General features: G+C 40.4%; 1 protein-coding gene across 3 annotated transcripts; it reads right to left on the bottom strand.

Moving 5' to 3' along the window:
- Positions 1-7274: 7274 nt before the first annotated feature.
- Positions 7275-15294, bottom strand: LOC103360658 (gastrula zinc finger protein XlCGF67.1-like). 3 transcript variants are annotated; one of them, XM_008286499.1, is made up of 3 exons: positions 15204-15294; positions 13356-13446; positions 7275-10443 (listed from the first exon to the last, which is right to left on the bottom strand). In XM_008286499.1, exons 2-3 carry the CDS (start codon positions 13371-13373, stop codon positions 9724-9726), a joined length of 738 nt encoding a protein of 245 aa, XP_008284721.1. In that variant the 5' UTR covers positions 13374-13446; positions 15204-15294; the 3' UTR covers positions 7275-9723. The 3 variants fall into 3 exon arrangements, with proteins under 3 accessions (XP_008284721.1, XP_008284722.1, XP_008284723.1); XM_008286500.1 differs by having other exon boundaries at positions 13356-13443; XM_008286501.1 differs by lacking the exons at positions 13356-13446; positions 15204-15294 and adding an exon at positions 10717-10808.
- Positions 15295-15668: the final 374 nt, after the last annotated feature.

Below are 15668 nucleotides of genomic sequence, written 5' to 3'. Positions count from 1 at the left end.
TTTAATCTCCACAAGATGACGTTTCTTAACAACTACACTGAATCATAAGTTACATTTTTACATATTAACTGAAATATTTGACATCATTTTCACTGGTTTTACCGGTTTTGAACGTTAGTCTTTTGTCCTCTGCCACTCTTGTTGCCAAATTTTTGTCATGTTATTTTTTTTATTCATTTCTTTTCTTTTTATAGTGCAGCAGTTTCCAGTGTTTCAGGCTTTTCTTCACATTTCTGCACAGATATTGTTCCACAGCCTCGGTTTGTGTGTCTTTAGTCACAAAGAGCTCTGCAACATCACACGTCAACTCTCATGTCTTCTGCTTCTTTTGCTTCTCTGTCAAAGCGCTGCTTTTACATAACAGAGTGAAAATGTCTGTCAAAATACAGCTATTAATGTGACTCCAGCAGATCTGAAACCTGTTAGAATAATGTCTGAATGTTACAATGAAGTCGTTGTAAAAGGATGTAATTTGTGATTTTGCAGAAACATTAGATCTCCTGACAGTCTCTTTGCTGCCCACAGCTGCCGTGTGTCAAAGTCTTTTCTTTGACTTTAATAAATATCAGCAGCGGAAACAATTCGCTTTTGTTTAAACTGAGAGTCACGTACAGTCGTCCTCAAATGTATTCGTACCCTTTCATTAAAGAAAAGGCAAAATCCACAATAGTCACTCAAATAACTAGAAACTGAAAAAAGTAATAACAAATAAAAATTTGCTCAATTAGAATTTAGTGAAATAAGACATTGCTTTTGAATTGTGGTTGAAAAGAATAAAAAAAAAAAAAAAAAAAAAAAATGTCCCTGACAAATTAGAGCACTTTGCTGATGAGCAGTGGGCCGAAAATCTAAATACCTGTCAACAGGTGCAGAAGTCTGACTAAGAGTTACAGAACACACTTAGTTTACGGGTCCCATCGCGCTTGTTTTGTTTTCTTTAGATATTTCTGTTGAACCACAATTCAAAAGAAATGTCATGATTTTCATTACATTTTTATTTATTATTACTTTTGTCAATTTCAACTTTCAGTGACAGCTGTTTTTTTCTTTCTTTAATGGGAGGCTATGAATACAGCTGAGGACGACTGTAGCATTTACACATGTAGTGCATCAGCGGTAACTTCATCGACAGGATCTGAGCTGTCAGGACATTTTTTTATTAAGATAAGCCGATATTATGCATAAAAATACATTGCAGTGTTTGAACAGTGTTACGGGTTACAGAGGTGAACTTTTTACCTGCTCAACTAATCCTGGTCTTCTTCCTGTTGGTCTATTTAAAGGGCCAGTTCACCCCTTTTTTCTCCAGTACCTCCAGTATTATGTTGTTTCCAGTTTCCATCCATCCATTATCTATCCACCCCTTAATCCTCACTAGGGTCATGGGGGGCTGGAGTCTATCCCAGCTGACTCAGGGTGAAGGCAGGAGACACCCTGGACAGTCTATCACAGGGCTACACTTAGAGACAGACAACCAAGCACACTCACAGTCACACCTACAGACAATCACCAACTAACTGTGTGGGAGGAAGCCGGAGAACTCGGAGAGAACCCACGCTGCACGAGGAGAACATGCAAACTCCACGCTGAAAGATTCTGGGTGCCCCCACCAGGATGCAAACCTGCGACCTTCTTGCTGCGAGGCAACGGTGCAAACCAACTGGACCACCTTGCAGCACTGTTTCCAGTTTTATCCAGGTGTTTCTGAAACTGCTGTGTCCGTCTCTACGCTGCGACTCTGCAACAAACTTCTATCCAAAATGTCTTCACCACAATCATCTAAGTGTGTGGGGGTGCACAAAAGTTCATGTATGACACGTCTATCAGGAAACACAGCTTTCTGAAACAGCAATCACTTGGAAGCGGTTGTGATGAACATGGTTCACTTTTCTTGGGTCTTTGATTCAGTCGAAAATGGCGACATCTGCTGGCCAAAAGTGTGGAATTACATTTATGTGGACACATGAAACCTGAGGTCAGAATGAAGCAGTCAGAATACAAGGGTGCTGTAATAAATTAGCTTAGGGTTAGTCGTGTACAGCTTTACCTAAAATACATCTAAATACAGTGAAATCTGATGCTGCTTGGAGCCAAAAACAAAAACCTTTTCAATCAACTGTTCACAGAGTTCTGATCAGACCAGCGACTTGATTTGAGCAGCTAAAAATGTGACTGCGAACTTGACTGATGCCTTAAGATCGGCTGTTTGTTGCTTTTTAAATGATTTTTTATTGGTTCGTAAAATATATTTAACAGATGGCAGTTTGTCACACATTGCTGCCTTTAAATAAATGTTCCACATCCATAAAAATGCAACTTGCTTCATTCCTTACCTTTAATATTTGCAATTTTTTACTTTTATTGGCATTTTTATTTAAATGGTTAAAAGAATCTAAAACAAAACGATATCAAATGTCTTCTACATGTACAAGAATCTGCACAATATCAGCAGTTCTTATGTATAGTTCTTGTTTAGTTTTGTTTTTCTACTGATCCTTCCCCACATGTTTACACATTCCTCTCTTATCTTATTTTAGATTTCAATTCCAGATGATAAACATGAAGGCACATTGTTATTTATGGTGTATGTCTGAAATTCAAACATTTTAAAAGAGGAAAATGCTGTAATTTAAAGGTAACTACAGTTAAAGTTAAATGTTAATTATAACATTAACTCATGATCTAATGTTCCACTGCAGATACACACATTAATTAAGTGTTATAGTAAATTACAAGTGTGTCACTATAAAAACACATAAAAATAGTGGCGCACTTCAGTTATTGCTGGAATCTTAAAAGAAAATCTGTCACTGATTTTTTTCATTCGTTGTAGCTTTTCTTATGAAAACTGATTACTCATCTGTTTTTAAACGCACGTCAAACTAAAAAGCTCATCACAAATTAAAATCAGCACCAAACCTCTTGACATGAGTGGATGTGACATAATGAGGCCTCGTCTCACGTGATGAAGTGAAGCTTTCACACACGATGCTTGTTTGTTGAGTGATGTCATCTTTAACGAGGTGGTTATGTCACCTTCATATCTAAAAGTGTTTTTAGCCTTTTGAGGACGGCATCTTGTTTCAAGATTTCTTTCACCATCCAGTCCACATCTGTGAAGTTGGTCTTCCTCCTTCTGAACTCAGGAGGCAGATTCTAGTGTTTATTCCCACCTGTTCTGTACAGAACAGCCTCTGCTGCTGCCGAAAGGACAAAAACACACAACTGTCAACTCAGAAATACTTCAGACTTTATGTGCAAGACTGAACCAAAGTTTTCACACAATTCTGAGTTGAACATAGAAACACGATGAGCCACAACATTAAAACCACCTGCCTTGTATTGTGTAGGTGCTGCAAAAACAGCTCCGGCTCGTTGGGGAATGGACACGACTTGTTCAGGTAAAATATTCAATTGTGATTTTTCTGACAGATATTGAGATTTAATCAAAATGACTTTTTAAATAAAGCTTTCGCTCAACATTCACCATGTTCATAGATTTAAAACAAGTGATGGAACATTCCTGCTTTAGGTATCATCAACAGCTCGACTGCATGAATTCATAAAACCACTGACAAGACAGTTTAAACTCTGGGTCATAACATATTTTCTAAATTGCAGTCTTTTGCACTTAGCTAATTGCATCATTTCACATTTATTTGGAATGGACTAATTGGTCTGCCCTCCTCTGGGATGTTGGCAGTGGATCCTGTGCGGTGGAGCCTCTATGGACCGGGTTTGTTCCACTGCATCCTGCGATCAGACTCAGATCTGGGACTTTGAAAACTGCACTTTGCGTTTTTTTGTCATGTTTTCAAGCCATTTCTGAGCCGTGTTTTTTATCTACAGTTACGTTTAGGTGGGTGATACGTGTCCAGGTGTTCTGACTCACCAGATAACGGCTGCAGGTAAAACCCCACCACTGGTCACTCACGTCAGACGGTTTTATCCTCTGTTTCTACCATCTGCATGTTATGTAAATATTGCACATTTTAGACATGCAAAAGATTTCCAATAACATACAAATATACCAAACAGTGTTCAAAATTCACTGTACTACAAGAAACAACAACAACCTCCAAGCAGCAACCCACCACTAACACTGAAAAGAGGTTTTGGAAATGCTGCTAATATGTTTTTTTTGGGTGAATAATCCATTATAATCACAGTTCTCGCCTCCCTGTAAGCAAATATTCCACCAAAACAGTTCCATCTATAGCTATTTGCAGGAAACATGGAAATCACATCCTTGCCTGTGATGACTGTGATTGATTTGAAGAAATCCAAACAAGTCAGAGCTGTTTTTTTTCTCATATAGCAGAATGATACCAAGGTGCAGCCAGAACATCATGTTCTACAGAATGATCTGGAAAGTCAGACTAGTGTCAAAGTCACATCCACATGAATGTCAAGACCCAAGGTCTCCCAGCTGGGCATTGCTTTGAACATAAAGATCAATAATAATGTAATCATTTACTTCAGACTCTGAGGCTAAGCACATGGCAACTAAAACTCGTTAAGCTGGTAAACTATTCCTTTGTGAACACACACATACAACAAGAGCGTCTGATTTCACAATGCATAAAACAGTGCATAGACCTTTATTTTCTATCGCTGATAAAATAAACCAGAATTTTTACACACACCAAAAAAGAGAAAAGTCCTGAAAACCTTCTGTTTGTTGGATAAACTGGGACAAAACCCACCACAGTGCAACTAAAAACTAGGGATGCACGATAGGTGGGCGATCACATCGGTATCGGCCAATATTAGTGTTTTTTCCCATATATCGATATCGGTCTGATTAACAAATTTAGCCGATTTGAAAAAGTGATGATTGTCTAACATCAGTGCCGTCGTCTCTATATTTGATATTGCTGCTATTTCACAGATGCTTTTACTTAAATGGACTTGAACATTAAATATGTTTAAACATGTTTTACCTTTGTTACATAATAAAGAAGACTATGTGGTCTAATGTGGTTTGGGCTTCTTTTGAATAGTTTTCCCGTTCTCACAGTGCTCACTTTAATCATTTTTTGTTGTGAACAAAAATTGAATATCGGCATCGTTAATATCAGTTATCGGCGATATCTGAAATCTTCATATCAGATATCGGCATCGGACAGAAATTTTAATATCGTGCATCACTACTAAAAACACATGAAGGCAAATTGAACACAACATTTAGGTTCATGGATCCTGGTTTAACGGACAGTGACAGTTTATCATGCTGCTGCGTTTCTGCTGACGTGGCTTGAAGCCGACCAACAGAGACTCGTGCAGATGCAGGCAGACGCCGTGACCCGGCGAGCGACTCGGCTGCCGTCAGTATCACAGCTCAGTGTTTTCTCAGAGTATGAGTCACGCTGAGCTCGGCTCTGTTTGTGTGCGGCTGTCGGCCTTCATCTTCTTCAGACACGCTGCTGCTCTTATTTCTGCTCTCAGTCTCAGAGCTTCTGATTTCAGTGTCACTGATCGTGTTATTGTCTATTTTACAGCTCCGTCACTCAGCTGTCAAGCTGAAGGAGCCTTTTCTGACTTTAAATGCATTTCTATCCACCTGTTTCTATCTGTGTATTCAATTTGTGCATAAAACTGATACTCTTAAAAATAAAAAATCCAAATTAAAACAAAAATCACCTGGCTGAGGTGGAGAAGCTCATGTAAAATGGGAAAATTTTGAAAACAGCGTCACGTCCCCTTCAGGATGAAATGTAATCACCAGATACCTGCAAAGACATCCCCATGAGCCCCAGCTGGTTGTTTAGTGTTAAGCATTAATTAGTAAGTGTTAGCATAGCATAGCTTACCAAACTAAGATGGTGAATGATGCTTTTCCTGTATTTCAGATCTCATACTTTTTCCTTTTTCCATTCAGACCATTTATGCTTACAGCTTCCTACTACTTTGTCCTAATATTGCACCTTAGACTTTGACTGTCTTGCACTCTGCAGTGTGAAATCATCGGTCTCTGACTTTCAGCAGCTCAAGCTTGTTACTTGAACGAGACACCAGGATGTATGTCACTTAGCTTTTGCTGTGTAGAGGATTCTGAATCAGAACAGCAAGAAAAGCATCCTGTATGCTAACGGATGTAGCAGGACACTGGTGTTTTTGGCAAACTGCATTTGGCACTATGTACTGTGTTTAGAAGATTATAGGTACATTCCAGTATCCATACTTACAAACCACAAAGAATGCCAACAGAAGACTTACTATGGTCCCAATACATAGTATTTGAGATGCAGTATGCCGGAAATACCAGGATGTCCGACTACATCCATCGGATTGTGCAGTTTGCAAGCCAACATGCCTTTTTGGCCATCCCTACCCACAATCCTCTGCACAGTGGCACCAGTGTCTTGCTTGAGCATTAAAAAAGCTTTAAAAACCAAGAGCTGCAGAAAAATTCAAGCGCAAATTGTAGTATATGCATGAAGTAATAAGAAGAGTGTAAGCTTTAGAACTCACCCTCTAATTATACGTATGTATTAGAATCCGGCCCAATTCCAGATCGGCTTGGATGGAAATTCTGATCTGATGAGAATTCTATTCTAGGCCGGCCTGGAATGGAATCATCTTTTTTTTTTTCTGAATTCTGATCCTGTCCAGCCAAGACTGGAATTTGACTTAGATCTGGGCCAGCAAATCAAATTCCAATCTGAGTCGGCCAAGATCAGAATTCCAATCTGGGCTGGACAGGATCAAAATTCTGTTCTGAGCCAGCCCAGATTAGAAACCGTAAGAAATAAATGATTCCATTCCAGGCCGGCCTAGAACAGAATTCCAACCTGGGCCGGCCCAATCCGGAATCAGGCCGGATTCTGATCTTGGCCTTGACATATATATTTACATTCACATAAAAAAGCATCCATATCACCCAAAAGCAGACAAACGTATCCGTTGCAAACCTCAGCCAAACACAAAGCGACACATGCGGTGGAAAGGAGACGATCACAAACAAACGCAACTCAGGCACGACACACACAAGTGAAGCAAACAATCTTTAAAACAACCAACAACCACTAAATAATCTTTTTACTGCATCACCAACATCAGAGTCCCAGAGAGGAGCTCACATGACCGACAGCAGGTAGAAACAAACACAGCCGTGATGCCACAGCTGGACATGGTTCTACGGTGTTCGACAGCCATCAGGAAAAACTACAGTCACTTGAACACAAGCGTTTTCTATGACATGACACTGAAATGATACCACAGCAGAAATATGAAATGTCAGGAAAAGTCATTGAATAATAAATGAGACAACATGGAACTTTTTGTTTTTTTAATTACAAAAATGATAATATTTCAACAATGTCAAAGAAAGTGATCGTCAGGCAGTGAAAAGAAGCCATAAAACAGGAAGGAGTTATTGTCCCAGAGTGTCTTCATACATTTTTATATTCAAACAGAAAAGGAGGAGCTCTTCACTCAGATCAGCTCTTTACCCTCACATCACACTGCTGCTTGCAAAAGGTCAAATTCTTGCAGAGATAAGTGTTGGGAGAGCTTTGATGCACATTTTAATCACCCCTCTGTTCATCACTAATAACTCGTGTTGCTGATCTGCAAACCCGTAAACACCTGACTTTCATCAGCCTGCAGTACTGTGACACTCTATTTGTATATAGTGACGTTTGCTACAGCAGTAAGTCAACGGAGATAAAGTGAAACTAGACAGTCATCTCTGGCCGTAACTGCCTCGTCAGACTCTGATGGTGATGAAGTTTGCTCGTCACAAACTGAATCACTCATTTGACGCACATTCGAGGGCATGATGCCGCTACGTTTCTATCACATTCACTAACCTGCCGCTCTTTGAATCCTCTGAGCGAGCTGGCAGGTTTGTCTGTGAGAGGCTCTGCCAAGTCGGACGTGTTTGTTCCTTCAGTCTATGCAGGTAAAACATCTTCTACAGACAGGCTCGTTCTGACTGTCGGCTGTAAGCGGGAAAAACAACAACAACAAAAATACATATTTTCCTTTGTGGACAATCTGTGGATGGTATCTCTGCTTTTGTCACTATGAAAGCAGCAGACAAGAGAACAGCAGTTGGCTCATCCACTGTGTCTGCAAAGTGGAAGCAGAAAGCATCAACACAAGCAACAGGAGATACAGCTTCTATTAAAAACAGTCATTCACCAGATACCAACACTAATACATGAGAAAGACTTCCCACCGTTTCATTAGCATCAACAGCTATCAATGGTAGTTCTAACTTTATCCCAGGATCAGGTATCGAGCAGCGTTGGACAAGACAGGTCAGTCATTAAGACGTTAAAATAATCACAAGGCAGTTTTCCACTTTGTTTTCATGATCACTGATCAAACTGTGGCACATTTCTGAGTAATTGTTTTCAGTTTATTTCTGATTTCCTCAACATCGAACTACTACTTTGCCAACATTAAAAGAACAGCATGGCTTGCTGTTGGGTCCTGATCGATCTGTCTGCATGTCAGGAATAATAAATAATTAATTAAGGCACTGCTGTTGCTCCGTACGTCCCACTCTCTTGATTTGGAGACGACATGTGGATCCAGCTGATAGACTCCAGACCCCCCGCGACCCTAGTGAGGATTAAGCGGTGTATAGATAATGGATGGATGGATGTGGATCCAGCTGCTGTGTGACGCTGCAGATACTTAATGAACTCACAGGAAAGACTCTCGCTGTGGTGTTTTCGGACAAATAATGCCACTGAAACGTGGCAAAAGTCTCCTATGCTTTCACACAACTGGACATAGTGTTGTTAGATCCAACGTAGTGAGATTGCCGGCAAGACTTTCATGGTAAAGTGACTAAAATGCTCATTCAGACATGAAACCAACACATTCAACTGCTGTCAGGTTTAACGGAATGGAGTGTCCGTCCCAAAGGGAACCTCTGGGGGTCTTCACTTCATTTTCCCCCAACAGAAAGTAGGACAGTGGTGCCCATTTATTATCATCCTCTCGGTCCAGGATGAAATGACTACAATATCTGGGATATTCCAATAAGCGGGCTTCAAGATGGCAGCGAGTTTGTGTGTGAGCCTATATACCGGACCAGCACCATCTGCATGGCCTATATCGACATATCTACCATGTATTCGGGAAATAACTGATTCCATTATTCAAATGGAGCTTTATGATTTGGCTTCAGTGAAATTTCAGCTTTGACGGTACGAACAGCCACCCCATCAATAAGTTATGTCCTTTAATCACACAGAGGATTAACTCATCATGATTAACTAGCTGAGCAGTTCAGCTATGAGTGACGACATGCTCTGCAACAACGCCATTCTCTTTGATGTGCCCTAATTAATGTCAGACGGTGTGTGTATACCTCAGTGAAGCAGATCACAGGTGAGCAGGTCGTAGACAAACAAACACATTGCCTTCTGACCGGGGTGTGATAATCTGCCACGCATGCAGGACGCCTGGCCCGTGAGCCGTAACGATTGGCCGACCACGATATTAAACGAGCAAAAGTTATTCCTGGAATCAATTTCGGGGAATTTATGATAAAAACCAGGATTATGACATTATTCTATGACAATAAACATGCTGTTTTACTATAGGTTATGTAGGAAATGATTCAGGACTTTGATATTTTATTAGAAACGGGATCATCTATAAAGCGGTATGACAATAAGTGGGCAGCACTGTACTTCTCTTCTTCCTGCATCTAAAAAAGTGGTCAGACACACCGTTATGTGAAGCTACATGGATGGTTCCTTACACTGCTGAAACAGACTGTTTGGCAGCTGAGTGGCTGTTTCTGTGTCTCCTGCATGTGGACGGATCACTGAATTTCTTCCCACAGTGCTCACAGCTGTACGGTTTCTCTCCTGTGTGGACATACTCATGTAACGAGCGTTTAGCTGTGGAAATAAAGCTTTTCTCGCAGTATTGGCACTTAAAGGGTTTGCTGCTGTTGTGCAGACGCAGGTGTTGCCTTAAAGAAGCAGCAGAGCTGAACGTGGCTTTACACTGGTTGCAGGGGTAAAGCCTCTCTTTGGTGTGGATGTACTTGTGTTCGCGGTAAGCCGACGGGTCGCTGAAGCTTCTCTCGCAGTGTTCGCAGCTGTACGGTTTGTCTCCACTGTGGATCCGCTGGTGTTTGTTGAAGTTGGACGGCGACTTGAAGCCTTTGTCGCAGTGTTGGCACTGATAGGGTCGCTCCCCACTGTGGATCCGCTTGTGGATTATTAGGTTATGTTGCATGCTGAAAGCTTTGTCACACTGGTCGCACTGGAAGGGTTTCTCTCCAGTGTGGATGCGCTGATGGGCTCTGAGGGTTTGTAGGTGAATGAACTGTCTCCCGCAGTCCTCACAGGAGTTAAGGCCTTCTCCACTGTGGAGCTTCTCGTGATACCTCAGCAGCTGGGACGACGTAAAGGATTTGTCGCACTGCTGACAGCCATGAGGCCTGGGTTTGCTGCTGCACTTCTGTTTCTATAGCAACAAAACAGGAGACACACGAGGTCTATCATCATTTTCTAAATTGAAATCTGTTGTTAAAAAACACAAATTCAGTGGCATTATTATTGCTTTTCTACACGACGCTGCATTTCTCAAGTTACACAATTTGTTTTAACAGCAACGTCCAGCAAGCGAGTTCTCTTTTGGATTTGTAAAGTTTAACATTATCTTATTACATTACATGCATTCCTTATCCCCAGAACTAAGACATGATGCAAATCTTTACATGATGAATTTATTGCTCACCATCATCCTTACTGTTGTGGCATAAAGGCCAAGTCAAAGCCAGGAAAAAACCCCTGACTGCACAGGTTAATCGACCAGATACCAGTCCCCCTGGCTGCTTTGTCCTCTGACAATTCCAATAAAGTTTTTTTGTTCTCAGTGTAGGGTAGAAAATAAGATATACTTATTTCCACACCAAAGCAAGTGATTGCATTAATTACAATTATTCAAACCAACCTTTGAATTATGCGTCCAGCGATATAATCTCAGAGTCAGCACAATAATTCTAATAAACTGTTTACTCCTGGTGATCAATCAAGAGTGTTTTATAAAGTTAAGGGAATTAACTTAGAGCTTAGGTAACTAAAGATCGGAAAGTGAGTGAATATAAGCTATAGAAAACACAGGAAACAACTGTATACACACACACAACATTTATTACTGACTAAAACAAACAAACAACAAACATAAAATATAAAAATACAAACAATGATGAAAATGCTGGTTGAGAGTATGAGTGTGGAAAACCGAATGTGGAACAGAGTGGTGGCTTGGAGACTTAAAAGTCTTTTCACCTGAAGCAGCAGATAATCTGTTAAATTTGGAATATTGGTTGAAAGGCCAATTGTAATCATAAAACACCCGTTTAGAGACAGAAGCTTGATACTTGCAGGTTCCTCGGCGGGTGCAACAGCGTCTGGGAGACGAGGCCTTCAGCTTGAGTTGGATCAGGGTGTGGCAGTTGGAGTTGCTAACATTGGACCAAAGTGGGAGATTCTATGGCCTTCAGAAAATCCGCAGTCTTTTAGGTGAAATGCCTTTTAATAGTAAAACTACTGACCAATCACAGCGAGCTGCCCTCCCAGAGGGGCTGATAGATATGACACCCTTGTATCACGGGGGGGTTATGAAGTGGTCATGAGGTGGTCAGAGTTTTGCTCTGAAAGTAACAATGTTACTTTAGAACTACATGTATTTGTACTGATACAAAGCTAAGCTTGTTGGAAATGAATGTGTCACATGTAGAGCTTCCGGGGGAGTCTAAACATGATAAATGTGTCTCGGACGGTTACAGAAATAACACAATGCTCAGGATGTGGTTATATGACAAGCTGATAAATTAAAGAAGGACTTAACCTTAACGTAGAGATACAGGAATTCCTTCCTGCCAACAGCCATCACCTTAAAAAACAAATCTGACTGACTGACAATTGACTGACTGAATGATTGTTGTTGTTGTTGTTGTATATAATATATGTTATATTGATTAAAATAAAGAAAGAAAGAAATTTTTTTTTAAAAAGTGAGCTTTTACAAGATTGAATTTCCCTTCTGGGATAAATAAAGTATTTTCATTTCATTTCATTTCCAACTGTAATTAAGCTTTGGGGTATTTATCAGAATATGATATACCAAAACATTTAACAACACTTAAACTAATATCAGATATTGGCGTCCCATTAAGATCCTCTGGTTCTGTATCTTCACATAAGTTCAGTTGTTAAGTTCAGTTTTTGCATACCACAGGAAATGAGGGGTCAGCAGAGCAATACGTTAAGCCTGGGGCACTTCATTGCACCCGGCCATCTGTTAAGGTCTGCGTAGTTGAATGTTTTTCTTTGTCTTCCCCCAAAAGCTTCCTTGTGTTAGATCCTCTGAAGGTATGATAGATGTGATAAGGGAATTCCTAAGTGAGCTATGCTTCCTCTGGCTTCGGCTCCCCCAGGTCTGCAGAGCTGATTTACATGACCCTGTGACCTACAGGAAAGTTCTGTGTCTTTTGTGCAGCTGTGTCTGTTCATATCCTACATCAGTGTTGATCAAAACAGAAAGGCAGCAATACTTTGTGCATTTTTTCAGCTGAAACTGCACTGCTTAGTTTATTGGCTCATTTAAATTCATTATGAATATGTATCACTTGTCTTTATGGTTTTTATTTATTTTACACTTATTAGTACACAGCTTAGTCTTTTGTTATTCCCAGTATGCAGCATCTGAGTGCCTGAACAGCTGCAGTAAGAAATATGGCCAATTGGACACTTTTGAATATTTTCATGTCTTGAAAATAGATGTTTTCTCTGCAGCACCACAAACGTACCTAAATGTGAATTTCGAGCACCATTACACCCCTCGTATGCTGCACCTACACTTCACTGCAGAGTCATTATTCCTCCATGTTTCACAGAGGAGATGGAATAGTTTGGATCATGGACTGCTTTATGTCTTCCTCCACACTTTTGGCTCTCTGTGACATTATTAAAAGCTGGTTTAGATTCATATGTTGAGAAAACTTTGCTCCAGAAAGCTTTCTGGTTGCATCTTTTTTTTTACCAAATTCCAATCTCGCCTTTGGATTCCTGGTGCTGACAAAGGGTTTGTTGTGTGTAATAAAGCCTGTGTTATTCTGCTGTGGAGTCTTCCACCAGCTGCACATTGTGAAACTGTCACATGCGCTCTTTTGAATGTCTGGGTTGAAATCAGCTTTGACAAAGAACTAATTACAGACGTTTTTTTTTACACTTTGTCAGACACTTTAGTGACTAATTGATTCAATCATTTTACATATACACTTAGAAATGAACAAAAAACAACACATATCATACAAATATATGCTCCAAAATGGGTTTTTGTTGAACTGGGTGTAACAGTGTTTGTCTCACCTTTTGTGAAGAAGTCATCGTTTGTCCTCAGTCGCTCACAACCAGCTTGGAGACAGCTGAATCCTAAACCAGGGACTTCTTGTCCTCCCTGCTGCAGAAGAAACATGTGATTAGACAAACAATGCCAGCATTTATAACATGTGGGAGGTGATTTCCATGTAACCCGCCCTACTCGGAGATTTTCACCCAGTCTGGAGTTAAAGGGATATTTTTAGCCCCTTCCCCACTAACAGATAATCTTTTGTAGAGAAACTGGCTTAACTAAAGACAAAGCTTTATTAAATTATTACTTCAGGGCCTAAAAAGTAAAAAAGCAAAAAGATATAAGCATGATACCATCATAGACTAAAACAAGTCAGTCAAAATAAGGCTGGAAAAGGAAAGCAAAGCGTAATGCTGTTAATTATACTGAGAGAAGTAACACTACACATGAAAGTGACATATTCCACATGTAATTTTGGGGACAAATTTGAATTATTAATCAGAAATACCGCAGTTTTTTTTTATCCAGTTGTATAATTCTAGACTGCAGCTATGGAACAGAGTCCTCCAAACAGACGAGAAAAATAGCAAAATAGCAACAACTCTGAAGTACAAGAATGACACTCCGATACACTGACTACACAATAAATACAAGAATGACTGAAAGCTGAACTGGAGCTTTGCAGAGAAGGTATGCAACAGGTAAATAAACCAAACAGTGAGAGTGGTGGTGAGTGGAAGAAGTCTCTAAACGCCTTTAATCCTTAAGATTCCATAAGAGAAAAGAAGCAGGGCTGTAACTTTAACTGCCTCTGATACACACTTATGTGTTCGCACATCTCGACAGTAGTGCCGGCTATCCACACCTCCCTGCTCCTCTGGAGGGTTTTCATTGTTAAAGTCCAGACAGCAGACGACCTGACATGTGGAATGAGATTCTGCTGATCAAAGGCACAGCTGGATCGCATCCATCTCTACGACAGGAAGCATCTGTGCTGATGGCTGGGGGAGGGTTAGCTCTGTGTCAGACATGCAGCATCCATTAAACTGTGTCTGAAAGAATGCAGGCATGTGTCTTTGCTCACATGAAGCACAACAAAGCAACAGGAGGAAGTGAAGAGTAGATCCACACAGCAGCAAGAAAAAAAAGGTCACGGAGAGGACATGTAATGAGAAATCTGCAATGAATTTCAGCCACAAGTGGACATGTTGTTGTTCAGCTGATGTATATCTATAGAATCTTTTAGGTAACAGAGTCCAGATGTGAGAAGTTTAGGTTTTGATCTAGAGCTCACATCTGTACAAAGCAAGTTCAACACACCCAGGACATCATTTCATAGCTGGTCCACGAAACCAACAACTGAATGAACTCCTCACACAAAGCTGTTCATCAACTTGTTCAGTCAGTCTGGGTTTCTCATAGATCAGAGCATTCACATGACAGAGGTGGAGCTGGAAACCCACGATCAATCACAAACATGGACAAGAGCCGCGTGTTCCTCACAACAACAACAAACTATGATCCTGAACCAACATGAGGAGTTTAAAACTATAACAGAGGCAAACAAACAAACAAAACAAAAACAGCTGCTGCAACCAAAGTCAGGTAAGAGTGCTGGCAAAAAAAGCAAACAATCTGTGCATCATAGTCATACAAGCTGGTAAAGTAAAGCACCATCTACGTATATTGTGGTTTGTTTTTGCACATTTCCCCACTGTGGGATTATTTAAGGATCATCTTATCTCGCATAGCTACAAACTGAGACTCTGCCAGTTGCTAACTTCGTACCAAACAAACTAGCTTAGCAGAAGTTGCCGACTTCTTTCTATGTTCTCTGATTTTATTCGCCTTCCGGTATGTTTTACCTGAAATTGGACAGCTGAGATGAAGTCCAAGCTCTTGAGAGTCTCTCTGTTTCGAACTGGAGACTCTCCGTCGTCTATCCACCGCTTCTTCTAACTGTTTGTGTGGCCCGCTACTGTTCGCACTGATCCGGCATTACTTGCTGGGATGAAGTGGGAGGGACGCTCTGCTGTGATTGGTGGATGTGTTGAGGTCATGTTATGGGATTGGTTGTTCGGGTACGTCAGATAAGAGATCGTCCAATCGTTGGAGTTAGCCGCTGAACTTCCGGGTGCTAACAGGAAGTCTATAGTATCTGCAGCCTAATCAGATTGTTAACTTTTCCCGATAGGAGCTGACTGAATTTTTTCTTTTTTTTTTATTTAATCATTTTATTTATTTATTTATTTGCAATGTTTAATTTATGTATCGTTTCATTTATTATTATTTAAGACAATTTACGTCCTCTTCGTATTCTATTGTACATA

Source organism: Stegastes partitus, unplaced genomic scaffold (assembly GCF_000690725.1).
Source record: "Stegastes partitus isolate 25-593 unplaced genomic scaffold, Stegastes_partitus-1.0.2 Scaffold457, whole genome shotgun sequence".
In the NCBI taxonomy this organism is placed as follows: domain Eukaryota; kingdom Metazoa; phylum Chordata; class Actinopteri; family Pomacentridae; genus Stegastes; species Stegastes partitus.
Note: the sequence above shows the minus strand (reverse complement) of the source record. Positions and strands in the feature narration are given on the sequence as shown.